General features: G+C 36.0%; 2 protein-coding genes across 2 annotated transcripts in view; one reads left to right on the top strand and one right to left on the bottom strand.

Moving 5' to 3' along the window:
* The first annotated feature begins 1,103 nt into the window (after positions 1-1,103).
* LOC124352701 (gustatory receptor for sugar taste 64f-like) lies at positions 1,104-17,678 on the top strand. The gene is made up of 8 exons (XM_046802313.1): positions 1,104-1,362; positions 2,402-2,587; positions 2,687-3,114; positions 5,200-5,354; positions 6,197-6,274; positions 10,514-10,676; positions 11,809-11,898; positions 17,241-17,678. Exons 1-8 carry the CDS (start codon positions 1,104-1,106, stop codon positions 17,352-17,354), a joined length of 1,473 nt encoding a protein of 490 aa, XP_046658269.1. The 3' UTR covers positions 17,355-17,678.
* Positions 17,500-21,412, bottom strand: part of LOC124369927 — a 20,248-nt gene continuing 16,335 nt past the window's right edge. Inside the window, exons 5-7 of the mRNA XM_046828126.1 lie at positions 20,153-20,286; positions 18,990-19,158; positions 17,500-17,874 (exon numbers count right to left, since the gene is read on the bottom strand). Of these exons, the coding sequence (XP_046684082.1) occupies positions 17,780-17,874; positions 18,990-19,158; positions 20,153-20,286 (398 nt within the window). The 3' untranslated portion in view covers positions 17,500-17,779. The remainder of the gene's footprint in view (positions 17,875-18,989; positions 19,159-20,152; positions 20,287-21,412) is intronic.

The following is a 21,412-nucleotide window of genomic DNA, read 5'->3' as shown; positions in this document are numbered from 1 at the left end:
TACATAAACAATACTTTTAGTTATTTGAATTGATTTGTTTACTCGAAGAAGTAAAATATATAAACTGTTATATCCATCACGTTAAAACTAAACTCAAGCCGTACATTTGCCAATTATCTTTACATCTAAGGCTTAAATGCTGAAAAGTGTATTAATATTTCTGATTCTGATGGGAAAAACGCCGAATTGAAAAGTAAACTTAGGATTGTTATTTACATTTTTTTCCAGCCTTAGCTTTGAGCTATGGAGCTTTCAGTTCCGCTGTTTTATTTATCCTAACTCAAGATATCAAGGTTAGGAATAGTCTCGTGGATCAGCCTTTCATCATGGTGGCAAATACCTTGCTGGCGGAAGTGTATTTAGCTAAATTCTTGTAATAATACGAGTAATTTACAGATATGCTTTTATTACATTTGGTTATTGACGATGGGAGGTTTGAAGAAATAATAGGATTTCGGTCAATTGCCATAGTTTTATGTTGCAAAAATTATATCACTACGTTTCGAGGATTAAAATCTACCCTCTTCTTCAGGTGAAAAACCTTAAGGCGAGGGTTTATTTTACTAATATTGCTAATATTAATATACAAAACATGTCATAATGGACTGTCACTGTAGGTTAAAATAATTGTGCTTTAAATCATGTTTAATCTACAGTTGTATGTCTTTGATAATACTCCCTTTTTAATTAAGCACGAAAATATGTTCTAATATAATGTTAACGATTACCCGTAACACTAATTGTCTTCCATATAAACATTCATATATCTAGGTTTAGATATGAGGCTGCCACTGAAACCGCAGTATGAATAATAAATGCTAATGGGTTTGTTTGTACACGTATCTGAAGAGTACACCTATCATGTTCCCAACACTAGGAGTTCTTTGTGTACGATTGATATGTACGTCAACTTTACGTCCAAATTGTCATTAATGGCGATCGGATAACTCACTATGATAGAGCGTTTGTCAGTCATTGTTTTATTCAGTCACTTGAAAATACGGTGTAGATTGATTGTATTTCACACAATAGCCTATCTTGATGTTGATATCTGATATATTTCTCTTCAGGTGGCGAACTGAATAGTTTCGTGTCCGAAGACGATGGCTCGCGCCAGGCACTCCAAGGTGAGACCGTACAGTGCAGGCCCGGTCCACACGTTCCACCGCAGCCTGGGTCCGACTCTGCTGCTCGCCCAGTTGTTCGGGCTGTTCCCTGTGGCCGGTGTGCTCGACGCCTCTCCCCGCTACAGACGGCGCAGCCTCCGGGTTCTCATGTCCCTGGTCAATATCATCGCCACAAGCACCATCACTGTGCTCGGAGCCTTCTGGACTGCCTCAAACATCACTGTCTTCAGAGCAAGTGAGCAGAATTAGCAATATTCACATCAGATGACAAAATGTAACATATTCGTTTTGAACAACATATCGAAGTCACTTTTGCAATTTTTAGAATCATTGCTTCTCAAACCGTACAGGTTATAGGCTTGAGTGTACTTGTGGCTACCCACGGGAGATAACAAATCTCTACGTCGCATTCTGCGTCGAGACTTTCATTTCTTATACGGGATGGATTTCCATAGTAACCCATACTGCACATAGCTTTTCTGCATTTCCGGTTATTGCAGTACACCAGGTTCTTCGCTAGCTCAGTAGCAGCTTGCACGCTCTTACACCGCTTGGTGATTGCCTGGCCTCGTCTGGCTAGAGACTAGGGACATGTAAATATCCAATGAGACTCTGAATGTTACAGCAAAAGTACTGTTATTCGCTAGCTCGGAGCAGCCTGCACGCTCTTACACCGCTTGGTGATTGCCTGGCCTCGTCTGGCTAGAGACTAGAGAGATGTAAATATCCAATGAGACTCTGAATGTTACAGCAAAAGTACTGTTCTTCGCTAGCTCAGTAGCAGCTTGCACGCTCTTACACCGCTTGGTGATTGCCTGGCCTCGTCTGGCTAGAGACTAGGGACATGTAAATATCCAATGAGACTCTGAATGTTACAGCAAAAGTACTGTTATTCGCTAGCTCGGAGCAGCTTGCACGCTCTTACACCGCTTGGTGATTGCCTGGCCTCGTCTGGCTAGAGACTAGAGAGATGTAAATATCCAATGAGACTCTGAATGTTACAGCAAAAGTACTGTTCTTCGCTAGCTCAGTAGCAGCTTGCACGCTCTTACACCGCTTGGTGATTGCCTGGCCTCGTCTGGCTAGAGACTAGGGACATGTAAATATCCGATGAGACACTGAATGTTACAGCAAAAGTACTGTTCTTCGCTAGCTCAGTAGCAGCTTGCTCCCACTTACACCACTTGGTGTGTGTTTGTGTGTCATACTGTAATCTCTAGTCTGGCTAGAGACTAAAGACATGTAAATATACAATGAGACACTGAATGTTACAGCAAAGGTACTGTTCTTCGCTAGCTCAGTAGCAGCTTGCACTCTCTTGCACCGCTTGGCGTGTGCCTGGCCCCGTCTGGCTAGAGACTGGAGACATGCAGAGATCGTCACCGCGCACATCGGCTACCCTCCCAATACTGTTCTTTACTGTCGTGTTTTCGCCTGCGTCTTCTTCATCTTAGCGATCGGTAAGTTTCGTCACCTTCGCAGTGTGGATTGAGTAGGTTTGTTGTAAGCAAGTCCTTCATTTTCTTCAATAATCCATGACCGCTAACCCTGTGTTCCAGTGGAGCACACCTTTGCTGTGACGGATGCCGTGGTACGTATCGCGGGCGAGGACACCTGGACCGGAGTGTTCCGCAGGTTCTACATCAAATGGTTTCCCCAAGTGGTGATGGTGGTACCGTACACCCCAATCCTCGGACCACCCGTCGTCATGCTGAACATCTTGGCCACTTTCACCTTTAGCTACCTGGATCTCCTCATCATCGTCATCACATATTGTCTCTCCGGAATGTTTAGGCAGTTCAACAAACACATGCTTAAAGTCTCTGAACAGGTGGCAATAGTTTATTATACTATCTTTAATTTCTGCTGTAGTTTCAAAAACACGATAAAGTTAAATTATGGGAAAGAGTATATTTTTATACTGGAGTCAATAATTCTTTCTCTAGTACTCTCTTTTTCTTCTCTGCAGTTTTGTAAACCTAGATTTTCTTAAACACATAATTAATTAATTAATAAACTAGAAAAGTGTTTAGAGTAGGAAAATTCCAGTACTGAAAGTATTAAAACCACAATATACGACTATATAATGCATGGGAGGAAGAATAATAACTCCGAAACCTTCCCCGCTTAAAATCAAAAACATTAGGAAATCTTTATTAAAAGTACAAATAAGTAATATGAGTATTGTGATGTCATTAGAGTATACTTAATATGTTTTCAAAATATGTCTACCATACTTTGGTGATAGTGAGTTTAAAGTGGGGTACAAAAGAAATTGTTATACTGTAAATGTTATAAAACCGTTTATCTAGTATCTTCTGTAACATATGGAGAGAGCTTACCGAACTATATATTTTCATATGTCCCGAATATACCTGCTTCTGAATGGCATGCTAATAAAAGGTTGGTAACTTATAAAACATTTAAATAGTTATTGCTAGTGACTAGCAAGGAAAATATAGCGTGTACCTTGAAAGATCCGTATATCGTCATGGTCCTGCGTTGGCTTCAAATCCACTCCATTAATGTACGGGTACCAAGTGCTCGAGACGTATGTGGTTGTATGGACTAAAGAGTATGTGTGGCGCAAGGTGAAGGATACACAGGAAATACTCGTGCACGTTTTCTTATATGCTATCATCGTCGGGCAACTCATTATTGTTATCAATAACCGCTCACTCATTTAAAATTATCAATTGTCTATGTAGTAACAGAATCATTTTCGTCCAACAATTATATGGACATGAAACTACGCAATATTGTATTACAAAACTTTGAAGTGTGTTATGAACTATGATAAACTGAAAACAATGCAATTCTTAAATATAGAACATCCTGTGAACATCCTGCAAATTCACCACGGTTTTTATAGGTCTTGAGGTATTATGTCAAAAGTAAATAAGAACACGTTCCGAGAGTTACAATAATATTTTATTCTATAAATGCCTGTAGTAGCCATTACTTAAGCTTTTTATTTACATTATTGTAAATAATAGAGTTATTATAATAATATTTAATAATTATGTTCAAAAATGATATAGACCGTTACAAAAACATTAAAAATACATGTCTTGGAATTTTAGGTAGCATTCCTTTCAAATGTTAGTAATCTTTTAAACATTGAAATTAATGTATACTGAAACTTTATTGTGCATCTTCACGAACGGTAAGTACAACTAAGTCTACTAAACAGAATATTCAATTACTATACCAAACTACAGATTTAAATTTTAAATTACAAAATTAAAATAAATATTAATCATAACAAAATATTTATGTACCGGTACCAATGTACTTTTCTTCTCATTCACAATAAGTCCCCATTATAAATTCCGAGAAACTTGGTGAACCAATACTTTGTACCACTTAAAAATTAACAAATATAATAGAATATTTGAAAATACCTCTCAAACTGTCTTAGACTGTCTGCATTCATTTTCGTCTTAGACATTTGTTACTCAATAGAAATAGAAAATCTTTTGCTATAGTAAATTAGTTTTAAATGATAACAGCATTACGGACATTTGCCATCGTTATACTGTATATTACAAAAGGTATAACACAACGTTTCGAGGATTAAATCTGTCCTCTTCGTCAGGTGAGAGGAGGTATTAATACATGCAAAAATAAAGAATAGAAAAAAGGGAAGAAGAGAAAGAAAATGGTTCAAATTCTGTAATGGGAAAGAGTATCCCACTTTCGCCCGTACTGGTGTGATGTTTTGTACTGGATGATGATTCTTGTACTCGAGACAGACTTGTGCCCTGTGACTGGACTCCACAGCTTTTAGGTATGTTTCTACCCTTTTCTTTCCTTTCTTTTCTTCTTTCTCTTCTTTATTTTTGTATGTATTAATACCTCCGCCCACTTGACGAAAAGGTTAGATTCCAATCCTCGAAACGTTGTGTTTTACCTTTCCTAACTTATATACTTTCGACGGTGGCATATGTCCGACGTCCTGTTATCCTGTCAAACCTCATCGTAAATAACAAACTTTAAATAATTAGTATGTAATATCATCTTGTAACACATAATCTATACTTTGATTTATATAATGTTACAATATGTACAGGAATTTCCAAGGCCATACTGGAGAGATCTATACCAAGATTACCAAGTGTTGAGGGACCTCGTGGCAAAGGTGGACAGCCATATCTCTCGCATGGTGCTGGTTTCCTTCACGGTTGACACATACCACATATGCCTCCAACTCTATCATAGTCTTCGGTAAGTCTTGACAAAGGTGGACAGCCATGTCTCTCGCATGGTGCTGGTTTCCTTCACGGTTGACACATACCACATATGCCTCCAACTCTATCATAGTCTTCGGTAAGTCTTGACAAAGGTGGACAGCCATGTCTCTCGCATGGTGCTGGTTTCCTTCACGGTTGACACATACCACATATGCCTCCAACTCTATTATAGTCTTCGGTAAGTCTTGACAAAGGTGGACAGCCATATCTCCCGCATTGTGCTGGTTTTTCTTCACGGTTGACACATACCACATATGCCTCCAACTCTATTATAGTCTTCGGTAAGTCTTGACAAAGGTGGACAGCCATATCTCCCGCATGGTGCTGGTTTCCTTCACGGTTGACACATACCACATATGCCTCCAACTCTATTATAGTCTTCGGTAAGTCTTGACAAAGGTGGACAGCCATATCTCCCGCATTGTGCTGGTTTTTCGTCACGGTTGACACATACCACATATGCCTCCAACTCTATTATAGTCTTCGGTAAGTCTTGACAAAGGTGGACAGCCATATCCCCCGCATGGTGCTGGTTTCCTTCACGGTTGACACATACCACATATGCCTCCAACTCTATCATAGTCTTCGGTAAGTCTTGACAAAGGTGGACAGCCATATCTCCCGCATGGTGCTGGTTTCCTTCACGGTTTAAACGTACCAAATATGCCTCCAACTCTATCATAGTCTTCGGTAAGTCTTGACAAAGGTGGACAGCCATGTCTCTCGCATGGTGCTGGTTTCCTTCACGGTTGACACATACCACATATGCCTCCAACTCTATCATAGTCTTCGGTAAGTCTTGACAAAGGCGGACAGCCATATCTCCCGCATGGTGCTGGTTTCCTTCACGGTTGGCACATACCACATATGCCTCCAACTCTATCATAGTCTTCGGTAAGTCTTGACAAAGGTGGACAGCCATATCTCCCGCATGGTGCTGGTTTCCTTCACGGTTGACACATACCACATATGCCTCCCACTCTATAATAGTCTTCGGTAAGTATTGACAAAGGTGAACAGCCATATCTCCCGCACGGTGCTGGTTTTCTTCATGGTTGACACATACCATACATGCCTCCAATTTTATCATAATCTAAGGTAAGTCTTGACAAAAATCATTATGCATCGCAGTACAGAATCAGAAAATTCTTGTACCACGTGTACCAAATGTTGTAATGAGGAACCGTTTTTAAAACGGACTAACAATAGTAAAATAATTACTCTTTCAAGTTCAAACTAATTCATAGTCATATTTAGATTGTACAAAACTTGAATTAGTTCAATTTTAACAAACATAAAAATACTTGTAGAATTTCAAACAAAATACTGGAGTCGTAACAAATGGATAAACGGGGAACGAATATCACATGCAATGCTTCCCACAATTGGTTCACTACATATTTCTGTACAATCTGATGGGGATTATCAATTTGTTTGAATATAGATCAAATACTGTACTTTTGTTAATCCGTTTATTTTGCAAGTTTCGTTACTTTTATTTAGTATTACGGGGTTTTTAATACAACAATGTTCGTGCCGACCTATAACTAATATATTTACTAATACTTATTTTGCTGAAAATTAAAGTAGCAAACAAAATCAAATGTATTATTCAATATCACGATTGCTATAAAATTAAATATCACAATATAAAACTTCTTAGTAGATAATAGTTTAACCCAATTAAAAAAATACATCACTAAATTTCTTTGCTCACTTCTGAACACAAGTAAAAACAAGTTGCAAAACAAGTTCATTTATCCTCCATCATTCTGCAAAACCATGCAATGTAATAGAATTTGCTTAGTAACAGATATCTATTGATTTTCAGGAGGCAGAAGATGTTCCCTCTATTTTAAGAGGGCATCCTCAGGCATATATGTTAATATTACATTTTAGGCTATATTTACATCTTATTACGTTGTCATCAATAACAAAATAATGTCACATTGAACTAAACAGACAGACAAGAAGTTAAAAATATAGAATTAATAAAATGGTTTTGAAGAAACGTATTTTAAATGTTTTGCTGTACTTGCAATAAGAGAATGAAATACATAAACCACCTTTCGTCCCTATACAGTGCGTTATTCTACTGGGTGTCCCAAAATTACAGGACCAAACTTCAACAAATTGTTCAGGAGGTCAAACTGAACGAAAATTTTCATATAATGTATCGTCCTATCTAGCTTCGTTGACCTTAGATCGGCCATTTTGTTTTTTACATACGAGTAATTTTATTTTCAATACGGCTGTACCGATTTTGTTGAAACTTGGCATAAATATTATAAACATGAACATAAGGTATGTACATGTACATACCTTATACCTTATGTACATACCTTGTTGTGTAAGGTGTGGTGTGGTACACGTGTGGAATGTAGGTTGACAACTACATTCTTGGACAAAAACTCAAAGCTTATGGCATTCACGGCCCACTCCTCTCCTGGCTGAGCGACTATCTGCTGTGACGGCGCTTGCTAGTAAGGCTTCCTGGTGCACTTTCTCAAGAATTCCACCAATCCTCGGGCGTCCCTCAGGGCTCCTTATTAGGCCCATATCTTTTCACTGTATTCATCAATGATATTACTTCGATACTGAAAGTGGATGCCCTGCTTTTTGCTGACGACGTCAAAATCTACACGGTGGTCTCCAGCTGGGACGACTCTGCACTGCTTCAGTCGAGTCTTGATGGTGTTCTGGATTGGTGTAGAACTAACAACTGAGGCTAAACTCGTCCAAATGCTCTGTAATGACCTTCAGTCGATTGCATCAACCTAGTATTTTTCAGTATTCACTGGATGGTCAACCTCTGGATAGAGTATTCAAAATTAAGGACTTGTGTGTTACCTTCTCTGCTGATCTCTCCTTCAATGACCATGTCGATGAGCTGTGCAGAAGAGCGTATAGGATGTTGGGATTCATCAACAGGTCAACTCGTGGAATGACAAGCTCTGCAGTCTTAAGGACTCTCTACTCATCCTTCGTTCGCCAGTTATTGGAATATGCGAGTCCTGTTTGATCTCCCTACCAGCTGGGTCTTGTTGATAAACTGGAAACGGTCCAAAGGAGATTCCTGAGACTGGTGGGACTGCGGCGAGGACTGCTGTTTAGAGACATTCCTGTTGCTGAGCTGCAGGCCGAGCTTCTACTCCCAGATCTTCGGACCAGGCGCTGTGTGGCGGATGTCTTGTTGCTGATTCGGCTGATAAGGGGGGAGCTGGACTGCCCGTCGCTGCTTTCGCGAGTGGATTTCCGTATACCATCGAGGACTCGTTCGCGGGAGTTGTTTGGGAGGCGCCAATACTCAAGAAACTATGACTTCCATGGTCCACTTGCAAGGATGATGAGGATTGGCAACCGTCACTGCGGCGGGTTGGATCTCTTCCACGACGGGGTTTCGACCATAAGGAGAGGAGTATTGACAGCCGCACAGCAAGACTCTACATGAAACGTCCTACCGTATCTATTCCTCATTTGTTATTATTTTTTGCATACGTACATATAGTATTTATTGATTGTTATTGTTTTTGTTACTATATATGCATATTTATCGATTGTTATTATTCTTAGTATATTTTTCAAGTTGTTACATACTTTGCTCGTATTTATATCTGCATGTATTCGGTTGCTGGTATACTTATTATTTGCTTGTTATAGGTTTGATTTGTAAACATTGGTTTGTCTTTTTATTTCTTGCATACGTACAGATAGTATTTATTAATTGTTTTTGTTTTTGTTACTATATACACATATTTATCGCTGTTATTATTCTTAGTATACTTTTCAGGTTGTTACATACTGCTTGTATTTATACTGCATGCATGCTAGTATTCTGTTACTAGTATATTTAAGTATTTGCATGTTATAGATTTGATTTGTAAACATTGGTTTTGCCGTTGGAATGAAATAAATAAATAAATAAGTTGTAAACAAATATTTTTTTAAAATCTTATGTGTATTTTCAAAATGGCGGCCATTTAAAATATTAAAACCTAAATAACTTGAAAACCAACCGTTTTTTAATGGCCGCCATTTTGAAAATACACATAAAATTAAAAAAAAATTTTTTTACAACTTATGTTCATGTAATATTTGTGCCAAGTTTCAACAAAATCGGTAAAACCGTATTAAAAATAAAATTAATAGTATGTAAAAAACAAAATGGCCGATCTAAGGTAAACGAAGCAAGATAGTACTATACATTATATAACATTTTTCGTTCAGTTTGACCTCCTGAACAATTTGGTGAAGTTTGGTCCTGTAATTTTGGGACACCCAGTATAATATTATGCGTAGATTATTTGGAAGTCAAAGTATCCGATCAGTAGGTAGAAAAAGATGTAGATGAATGCAAAGTTTCCCAAATTCAATAACTTTCATTATTATTAGTGTCACTATTGTTGCCTTATTCTTTAAGATTTCAATTATTGATTATTATTTGTATTACAATTAATCGATTTTTTGTGGCATATGGTTGTTGCCTATCCACGTGAACATATGTATTGTTAACGTATAATAAATCTACTTAACTGTAACTGTGGAGCTTCACAGATAATGCATACTACGGGGAAATAAGGAAACAGTTGTATAGGGTACGGAGAATACATATTGAACATATTTGGTAGTATGTTAGTGAAGGCCTGTAGATCTTGGTGACGACAGAGTTAAGGTTAAAAAAGAGGTCGACTTCCTTTTATAAATAAAAAGGCAGTAATAGAATAAATAATACTTTCTTGTTTATGAATGTACGGGGTTGGTCTGAACTTATTCGACAAACGTCAGGGTGTACTGACAGCCTTTTTGATTTTATACCCATAAGAACATTTTTAAACCTCAATCACTTGTATATTCTTAGTCTTAGAAATAATATTGTACAAACGCTTTACAGTTTGTTTGATATTGTAATTTGTTATTAAAAAAACTAAAACTTGTTTATTTAATCTCTTAAAGTTTTATAAAGTAAACACTATAAGAAAAACTCAAACACATTTGATACTTACTGATTGGATTCATATTGAGAAAACTCCTCTCCTATATTTAGCTGTACGACAGAAATTAAACCTAGAAATTCGTCATATGGATTCACGATAGTCTTTGTACAGTATTTTAAAGTTATAATATTTTGTTTAGTCCTCTTCCAACGACTGCCAGCAAAATATACTTCGCTTTGTCCTTCGGGTTCCTGATAATGAGGACTGCCGGCGTGTGCATCTCCGCCGCTAATATCCACGATGAGGCTGCAGCCTGCAAGTATGCCCTGTTCGCAGTACCTCCCCAGGAATACTGTGATGACGTAAGTTTGTATTGTTAGTTCATGGCAGACATACCTTAAAATTAATTTAATTCAAGATTGGGTTTGGACTCATATGTAGCTTTTCTATAAATTAACAACGACGGTTATTAACTATAAGCCAAGTAATTACGGAATCATAATGTTCAAACATTTTTAAAGCGAATTCTTTTCTAGTGCACTTATAGTATCTGGGGTGAAAACAACTTATCTAAACGAACGCATTAGGCACACAAAACATCATGATATAGGAAATCGGTCAAAGCAAAACACAACTTTCAATAGAATTCTACAAAACGAAGTATTTGTAAACATTGTGTACTATCCAAGAATAATAAGCAAAATAATCAAGAGAAAACAATAAAGAAAAATTAGATTTTCAATAAATTGGTGGACTGCGATGATAAATCTGTATTGATCGCTGATTTACTAACCGAATCTGGAGACAGTTCCAGCCCATCCACTCGCCTTTACAAGCGTATATGCTTTACTGGTACTCCCAGATTTAGATTGCATCTATTGACTGAAGCTGCTTTTCTCTGTGAGGCCAGCTTACAATAAAAGATTTTAGATTTATAAAACGTTATGTTCTTATATTTGTTTTGTTTAAGATATGTATGTATTTCACTAAGTTACGCAATGTGAGATTTTAGATTTATAAAACGTTATGTTCTTATATTTGTTTTGTTTAAGATATGTATGTATTTCACTAAGTTACGCAATGTGTATTATGTATTTTTGTAGTTATTCATTTACACAATTACAGATAAAGTAAAAGTAACCATTAAAATAATCAAGAAGGAAAATAATTTAACAAAGTACCAGACTATGAATACCTGGTAGTATGTGACCAGAAGCCATATTGACAAGTGATTGGTTAAGCTTCAGCCAATCAAGATAAATCTTCGCATTTCGCCACCAATATACTACTGGTCCTGCTAGTTATAGTTTAAGATATGTTGACTAAATGGTTTTCCAAATTAGTTAATCATTTTAATTTTGGTAACAATGATTCGACTCTATGTGAACAGAAAGATTGTAACGTAGATGATAGTCATTAAGTTGCAACTTAGTTTTAAATACTCATTTAGAATATACCTATCATTATCCAGCCAAATTCTTTTTCTGTCCTTAGGTAGAGCGATTCATATTCCAAGTATGTAATGACCATGTCGCCATAAGTGGATTCAATTTCTTTATTATAACGCGACGAACACTACTTACAGTAAGTATCGTACTTATATTATATGTGTCTTATGTGCCTGTGAGACAACAAACTTAAATTCAAATGCGATTATTGGTGTATTATAATACAAATTTGTATGATATGGTCAATACTATACAATTATTTATAAAATAGTTAAGATTTAAACAAACACTACAATGGTCTTGGTTTATATAAATTTAGCAGAAATTATTTATTGAGAGTAAACTAATTAAAAGAGATTTTAAAATGCAAAATTGTTACACATTAATACTAAAAACTCTCCCACTGAGTAGGGAGCCATGCCACCAAGCACTCCTTCAATTTCAGTTTGAATTCCAATTCGTTTTGTGCACTTTTTTCAATCACTTTATTCATGCACGTGAACCGGAGCTTCTTCAATGACCATAGAGCATAAAGGAAAAAATAATCAATGACTGCTTCCTCTCAATGTATTGGATACACGAGATATAGCTCATGCAGTACTGTGGATTTATTTATAGTACTGCCTTACAGTGGCGTAGCTACCTTGGGTGGCACCCGGTGCGGAAGTTGGTGGTGTCACCCCATCGAAAGTAAAAAGTGCGAGTATGGGACGGGGAATCTCCCACGACAGCGTCAGGCTCTCTTACGGGGTCTTCTTGCGGGAATCTACGAATTATACATAGAGCTGAGCTAGTGCTAGTGGAGGAGTCCCCGAAAAAGAAATTTTTGTGCTAGCGATTTGTTTTGTACGAGTACATTATTCTTAAAGTGGAGAGACCGGGTGGGTGTCACCCTACAAAAGGCGAGGCCCGCCCTCGCCGCCCCCCCTTTGCTACGCCACTGCTGCCTTATTTTATTTAATTCCATGCGTCAATTATCGCACTGCTCTCTGTGGTTGAGAGGCTCAGGTAACATATTTATGCGGTAACAGTCATCCTCAGAATCTCGGCACACCTGTCCATATGAATGAGATAGTTTCTGTGTAACTAATACAATAAATACAACTAATGCAACTGCTACACTATAGAATTTTGTGAACAATAGTTTCAGAATGTATAAATTGAAGTGTTAAAAGCTCAATTCATAAAAGCAATTTTCATTAACAGACCTTGTTTTCCTAGACCCGCAAGTATGCTATAGGTTCGTTTTTGTAAAAGAAAAACTCTGGTACGTCAATTTAATTTATAGCTGAGTTTATAGTTAGGTAATTCAAAAACAGGTATGGTGTATTATGACAACACGTGTAGTATACTGTATATTATTTGTAAGACATCAGAGTGCACATACTGGCATATCGTGGTAAATCGCTGTCAATAATTTAAAATTCACAGTTTACAATGGTTACCAATGTCAACATTTAGTTTTAATTAGATATCATAGAATTCTGCCTATTACAATAAGTCATGAAGAAATTAAAAATATTGTCTTGGTCTTCTCTAAACATAGTACCAGAAACCATAACTATCATAATCCGAAAATTTATATATATATATATATATATATATATATATATATATATATATATATATATATTGGGAGTATAATCTAAATCTAATACTAAAATGTGTATTTAAATATGAAACCACAACTAACATTTAAATACAAAAGGCTTTTTTCATTGATCCCAAGATGATAGTATCTTATAGACAGACAGACATACTTACATACACACACACGCGCGCGCGCAACACACACACACACACACACACACACACACACACACACACATGTATATATATTTAATTCCATGATTTCGGTGTTAGGTAATTCCAGGTAATTTAGAAAGTGTTTATAAAATTCCAAAATATATCTTTAACGCAATGTCAACTCAGACTTTCTGACAGATAAAAATTATCTTGAACTTCTAGTGTAGGTATAAAGGACTAAGGTAATTTTTCTCAATAAATAACAAGGGGTTACAATCTGGTTTTGTTAATATTGACGCCACTTGGCACAATGGCGGTAGAATAATAGGAAACTTCTTTAATGTAGAAGCACCAATGGTAGCATATATATTACAAATATTACCAATATACACCAATAATACACATATAATATACACTAATTATATATATATATATATATATATATATATATATATATATATATATTTGTAATATTTATTGTAGAATAAAGTATTGTCAATAATTCAAATTCAACATTTTCTGTCAGTGGATGTTTCTCCCCCCTTCCTCCAAGTGAAGATATTTTGTAAATCCGTCTAAATCTGTATTTGTGTCTAAATGGAATTTTGATCTGATTTTAACTAAATCTAAGATTTGAAATTTTCAGGGTTCGAATTTGAATTAATATTATAACATTAATACATTACTAAGTTTATAGCAAAACTATTTAATGCTTTCATTTCAAAATTCAATAAATTCATTCCAGAATTCTTATAGATGAAAAGGAGCAACGAAGTGTAAAGGAAAAACATTTCTGCCATACTTCTCAATTGTTACCATTACTCTTCTTACTATAGGAATACAAGGAAAACAGCCAGCCAAATAGCTCAAATTCTGCTAATCTTTTCGTTATCAAATTAAAACGTTTCAATCACTTGTATCCTTATCTAGGTTTTGTTGGCCTTGTGCCAACTCGCACCATTCACAAATACACAAGGAACCGTTTAATGTTATCGGCCACGAAATATAATTGTTCATTATATTTTAGATTACAAGTTACGAAAAAATAAAAAATAAAAACTAAAAACAACTTTGAGCCAATGGCAGAGCTAATTTCTGGTGTTAGGCCCGTCCGCACGTACGTTCGGTAAACGCACAAGCTACATATAAAACTGTAATGGTTACCTGCGAAGAACGGTGATTTTAGGCATCAGAAATATAAAATATAAAGGTTTATAAAATGGAATAACAAATTAATTCAGTGGCCAACACCTTTCGTAATTGAGAATCTGATGTAGAGGAGGAGGTCACCCACTCACCTGGAGCTCCCACGTCTGGGAAGTTAGCCCGCACATTCCATTAGCATCTCAATCGTTAGTTCTTCATTACTTCACGTTAGTTCAGATCAAAATCGTTAGTTCAGCGTTTGAACCGTGACCTTTTGCTTAGACTAAATGCGCGGGCCAACTTTTCAATGGGCCGCGCGCGCACAACAAAATATTTCGTTAGGAGAACTAACAATATTGAGATGCGAGCAATTTTACAGACGAGGAGCGGTCGCTCGCCCTTACCCCATACCCCATGCTTTGCTCAATAGATGCGACACCAACCGTGTGGGAGGGGGGCGAGTATTGGAACTATGTACAGAAGAAGAAAGCTAAAACACACAGTATGTTGTGTTCAGAACTGGATACATAAGAAGTTCGCGATTATGTTCCACCTGCCGATGTCCTGTTGTTTCTGATATTATACAAAAAAATAATACAAAATGTATTAATGCTTTTTCTGTATTTAGAGCAGTTACCTTAAAGGACTATGAATTTAACATTTCAAATTTTTCTAACCCAAAATCGATTGCTCCACAAACTTGTATTACATATGCAATACAGCTGCTTATAAAGTTTTGTTTTCATTAGCTAATCTACCTATCGTTGTCATTGTGTGGGTTCCGTTTTAACGAAAACTATTATTATGGCAACTTTACGAAGAAAAGGTCAGAGTGTTTTGTGCCTAACCAAGTTTTATACTTGGATTTCAGTGCAGCGTAAGAATCGGCGAGTGAGGATGTGAAAACCCTCCTGACAGACGCAGCATTTATCGATGGCGTAAGACGTTTAAGAAACAGGCAGCTTTCTAGACAAAACCAGCTGAAAATACGACACCAACCGTCTAGAACATTCAAAACGGTTTTTTGTATGGATGGAAACGAGGACGTGAGTTGAAAATTCTTAAGTTTAAAGTGTTCAGAGTTTTAAGAAAAGACTTAATGAAATTTAATGATTGTAACCTCAATTATTCCAAGCTTTCAAGCCTGATGAGAAATAAAAAGGAATGGATTTGCTGTTATTCTGTATGAAATTTGGCCGGATGAAGATTTTATAAACCGCATTGCTCTTAGTACAAGGTTACTTTTCACTTATCTAGAAACTTACATAATATCATTCATATATTGAACACTGAAAGCAACGAATCAGACCTGCGATTGAATGAGTTACACCCGAAGTCCTAGTCAAAGTATAAGAGGAGATAAAAAAAATTGCACTTGGACATCTGCAAAGCCACGTCATGGTAATCAAATCAAGCTCTGACGTAACACTTTTTAGTACTCTTTAATCCTCTGTAAATCTCAGTGTGACCTTGTGGACACACCCACGCGCGCTCACACACACACACACACATTGCGAACCCGTTAATAGATTACAGCTGTCCTAATTGAAAAACACTAAAAAGTTGTCAGAAATTTAGTGTATATATTATTTTTTATTATTATTACCAATGGTTTATACTACGGATTGGCAGCTAAAACATACTGTATGTATAGCAACCTATTATTATTAATTTATTTAAATTTTATCCTCCCTATCTCCCTTCCTGGATACGTGGTTGGAAGCAGTCGTTCAACATTCTACCTAACAAAATATCCTTATATTATTTTTTTGTCAATTGCCAAATTAACTGTAGTTATACAACGTCGTAAATTTTTATGTAATTTAAATTAACAACTTGGTATTTTGGAATTTTGAAAGGGAACATGAGACGAATTTGTGTTTAATAGCTAGATGGAATACAATGATAGAATACTGTGACACAGAGAGAACGCCAACATCTATAAAATATTAGTCAGTACTAAAAGGGCTATTTTATTATATTTTTACTCCCATATTTTTACTCCGTATGTACAGACAGTGTCAATTATTTTCATAAAGCGTTAGATCAAGTGTTGTTTATTCGCAGACATTTACATCATAATGCTATATGGACTACATTTAAAAAGAACGCTAGGGAATAACAAGTATACCCTTTCTCACTCTACGCTAAAGGAGTGTGCGTTTTTGCTAATTAAGAATTAAACTTGTCACAGAGACTTAATTTGAAACTTTTTACCTTGAATTCTGTAGATATCGTTGATATCCCTGCACTATTTGTGTACCTTTAACACTTGGGTACATAAGTGTGATATTTTTCTAGGATTAATCTCGTATGCACTCAAATCGTCAGAGAGATTTTATTATGGACTGTATAATGGATGCATTGTTGGCATTCCTATACTATTTAGCAACAATGCATTTTCAGTCACAAAATTTAGTTTTATATCTTTTACTGGTCTATCCTCTCTCTTTCCTAAGTTATGGATGACCTGGTGTGTATAGTGTGCAGCAGTTGCCTTGCAGTAACCACTCTCCAGAAGTACCAAATGAAAGAAAAGGCACAACGACTATGAGTAACACTACTTGTTCTCTACATATGTTGCAGATCATTGGACTGGCGATAACGTACGAGGTGGTAATGTTCCAAGTAAACACGATGGCTGAAGACGAGGACGAAGGGAAACACATCAAAAACACAACTTTAAACTTACCTACTTAAACAAACACTGGCGTTTGTTTACATTTCAGTTTTAGCTATTGATGCACCTCTTATCAACACAATATATTTTTTATTCTCATCAAAATGTAAGTTACTTTCCAATTTGAGTACATGTTTATAGGTAACACTGAAAAATGAGTCCGAGTTGTTATCGACATCTTTTATTGTACTGGACAAATTTGATGTCTGTCAATCAGCGCATTTTTACATGTGCAATATCTTTATATACCATTTCTCAACATTCACAGCCTCGATTCGCAAGAATAAATCAGTACAATAATTTACTAGAACAATCAGTTTCAACTGAATATCAAAATACAAAAATAAATAAAATATAGGTAACTATAGAAGGGTAATTAAACGTTATTATAACATTACATTAACCATAATTATGGTCTACATATAAATAAGGAACTAGAGTTTATTTACATAGTTAATTTGTACTGGACCATGAGAAGAAAGTGCAGCAGAAAAATACAAGTAGAAAGCGTCGATATCAAAGGCACACCATTAGACTGCCCTGAAACAAATCAAAGTGATTTTATAAAATATATGTAAAATATATTGTATCTTTTCTTTGGATTACAGAAAAAATGTATTAGTCATCTAGCAAAAAATATTATTAATACAATAAATGTGATAAACATAAAAGGTAATACCCAACTGACTCAATGACGCTTAACTGTTTAGGTGTTTCACTTTTAAATTCAGTATTACAAAATTCAAATATCTAATAGCTTTGCATTTAATAGAGAATAAACCTTGCAATAGATTAGGCTAGCAGACATTTTGTAGATGGCGCTATCCACCGTCCTAAATCTGATATTTAGAGTCATAATCTGTTTGAATGTTCAAGTAATTAGTCCTTTATTTTAAATAATTGCATTCAAATTAACTGAATCCAACATTTATGCTTTGTATGTACAGTATTATCAGTAATGCTTCATACTTTTTTGCAATAACCGCCGTTTCAGTAGCTTGCCGCTAGACAGCGCGCAGTCACAACGTTTTTAGAGTAGCAACTTATTTTAGCATTGAATGAAATATCCGTTCATTGACTATTACATAACGAAATGTAGGGTAATATAGCGTCTTAGTAGAAATACTTAGTCTTTTTCATCACCCGTGTCTATTAATCTCAAGAACTCCAATATTGCAAGGTTTTGAAAATATTAATGAAATATACGTAGTAAAGAAGCACATATGTAATTAATTGTAAACTTCAAATAAATTGTACCGAGTAAAGCTGTAATGTTTAGGAGACTTGTTACAATGATCATTTTGGAAAGTGTTGTAATGAATATATGCTTACTCCGTCTTTACTAGCAGCCCTTTATGTCAACAGCCATTTAGCAGGATTGGGAATATTGCTACAGCAAACCATTGTAAACAAATTGTAATAAAACCACACTCCTTGTATGTTAGGCAAGGTTATTGATTTAATGTTATTATCTAATGATGTATTGCAAATAAATATTGATTTGTCTCTTCAGACAAATAAGTCTTCTTCAATAAGTTTTTTCATCTTAGTAATTCTTTCTAATTTGCGCACAAAGAATAAAAATTCTTGGTGAAATATCCAGAAACCCAAAATATATATATATATGAAATAACAAAGTGTCCTTGTAAAGATACCTAGCAATGGAATCTGCTCCAGGATCGGTATGCTGGCGCTGCTCAGATGGTAGACGCCGCTAACGGACGCTTCGCATCGAATCCACAGAGGACCTTCGAACTCAGACAATCGCAGGACCTCCAGGACAGCCAACCCAGGCTTTACTGTCCTTACCTGTGTCTTCTCTACCTGAACATAGTCCAACAACTAAACAGCTTGAGTATTGTTAGACCTATTATATTGGAGAAATGTGCGGGAAAAATGAAACAGATTTTAAAAAGTGATTCTTTTAGTGCCAAGTCTGGCAACAGAGATTGGTATAACAGTATACAGATCACACAATAACCCTAGGTAATCGTACGGTGTACTGCAACTAGTGGGAAGCTACAATCGTCTCTGATAAGTCCAAGAAATCAGTCCAAAAATGAAAGACCGTGTTCTGTAGAGAGAGTACTGTAATATTGTTCCAATTATAGCCTATCTTCGTGTTAGTGTCCTTCATAAGCTCATCCTGATTTTGTGTAATCACAGTTGTGTGAAATATTCAATGTATATCGCCAATAAATGCGTAAAACTAGCTAGTCAAATAACTAGTTAGTTACTTGTTAGAGAAGCTCAGCCGATTTTTATAGGACGAGTACTATACTTACCTTAAGCCATTATTAATAATTGGTTGTTTGCTGTTTGTTTCCCTACGAGTTCCTAGTCACGTTAATTACCTCAAAAGTAAATGTGAGATGGTTTTAAAAGTTTTCAAAAATTCAAGAAATCTCTAAGCTAGGACTCACAATGTTAGTTACTCAATATTTTCTGGAAGACTGCCAATTTTCTTGATTCTTGATAAAGCAAATCTGTAAGGATTTACGTTGAGTGCATGATTAGATTCTCCAATCTACGCTATTACACGAGTATAGCAAGCTTCTATGTTGTGAAAGATTTCTACTTTCTGCTTGTCAAAATCTGAATATCTACCCTGAACTGTGACGATCAGATGTTAGGCAATTTTGCGATTCTTAGAATCGTTCAAATCAAACTCGATTGACACTAACAAACAATATATATATATATATATATATATATATATATATATATATATATATATATATATATATATATATATATATATGCGTCGATTTCTCGTAGATAAATACTGTGAAGTGCAGAACAACAGCCAATAGCATACCTTGATGTCGTCGATGTAGAAGGAGATATGAGGTGGTGGTACGGTGGGTTGGGCCGAACAGTTAATCTGCATGGGAGTGCCAGACACGTGGACACTGCTAGCAGGTATCAAGAGCGGCTTGCGCAGCCCGATCTCTAAAACATGACATTAGTCATAAGTCTTTACTATAGCATCATGTAAATTGGTGGTATTGTTATCATGAATGAAACATGGTTTAGTACTTGCGCGGCTTTAAATCCAAAACCCTCAAATGCTAATCACTAATAGGTACTAAGAATTTTACACGATATGCACCGCAAAACCTAATTAACTTGGCAAAAGTGTTTGTGAACAACTACAGATGAAAGGTTAAAATAGAATTGGAACCAGCACTGGATCAAGGCAAGGATATGAACTGTCCCCTCTCCTATTTCATTTTACTATTGAAAATATATTGAAGACAACAAAAATTGCGGCAGCAGAAAGTCTAAACATTTGAGGGAATAAGTGTGTTGTCTTTATGTGATACTAGACGTTGCTTGGCAGAAAAAATAGGATCTCGTAAAACTAATAGAGATGTATTTATTAGAAGTAGCAAAGGTCTAACTATTAGTTAATGAAGTCTTACCGAATATACGAAAAATAAGTAGAAGACCTGAAAAGAATTCATCAAAACTGCCTGTCTTAAATTTTACGTTTCAGCAAGTAGATGATTTTAAGTACGCTTGGACAACCTTCAAAAGGAAGAACATAGAAGATAGAATAGAACATACATAGAAGATAGAATAGAACATACATAGAACATAGAAGAAATACAAGCTCAGGATAGCTGCAGCACTCAGGAGCTACGGGAGCCTGATAACGCTTCTGAGTTAGCTGATAACCACTAAAACATCTTAATCAAGATAAGATTGTATAAGTAGTTATCCAACCTGTTTTGTTGTTTGAATCAAAATTATAGGATCTTACAATGAAATCTCAGAGGTTTAATTTTTGTCGAAAACAAACTACTAAGAATTTGTAGACCAATCCAAGAGGAGCAGAATGGGCATTTAGGAAAAAACGGAGAACTAAGATACTCGTAGCAGGAATCGGATGTGGTTGCTCGTATAAAAAGCAGAAGATTAATATGGCTGGGCCAGGAATCGGCCTTTCGTAGAGAGTGGGAAGGAAGGCCAAAGGGAAAAATACCCAAAGGAAAACCAAGTATGAGATGAGGATATCAGACAAGAGCAGACATAAAAGAGATGAGAAAAGGTTTTTCGACTAACTTCAGTGTGA

The sequence above is a fragment of the Homalodisca vitripennis genome, chromosome 1 (assembly GCF_021130785.1).
Source record: "Homalodisca vitripennis isolate AUS2020 chromosome 1, UT_GWSS_2.1, whole genome shotgun sequence".
Classification (NCBI taxonomy): Eukaryota; Metazoa; Arthropoda; class Insecta; order Hemiptera; family Cicadellidae; genus Homalodisca; species Homalodisca vitripennis.
The sequence above is the reverse complement of the archived record's forward strand: the minus strand, read 5'-3'. Positions and strand labels throughout refer to the sequence as shown.

Excerpts from the sequence above, each read along its gene's own strand:
- LOC124352701 (XM_046802313.1), top strand. The coding sequence starts at position 1,104 with ATGGCTCGCGCCAGGCACTCCAAGGTGAGACCGTACAGTGCAGGCCCG. Across the intron at positions 3,115-5,199 it reads AGTTTTGTAAACCTAGATTT|GAATTTCCAAGGCCATACTG; the intron begins TCTTAAACACAT and ends CAATATGTACAG. Across the intron at positions 11,899-17,240 it reads CGCGACGAACACTACTTACA|ATCATTGGACTGGCGATAAC; the intron begins GTAAGTATCGTA and ends CATATGTTGCAG.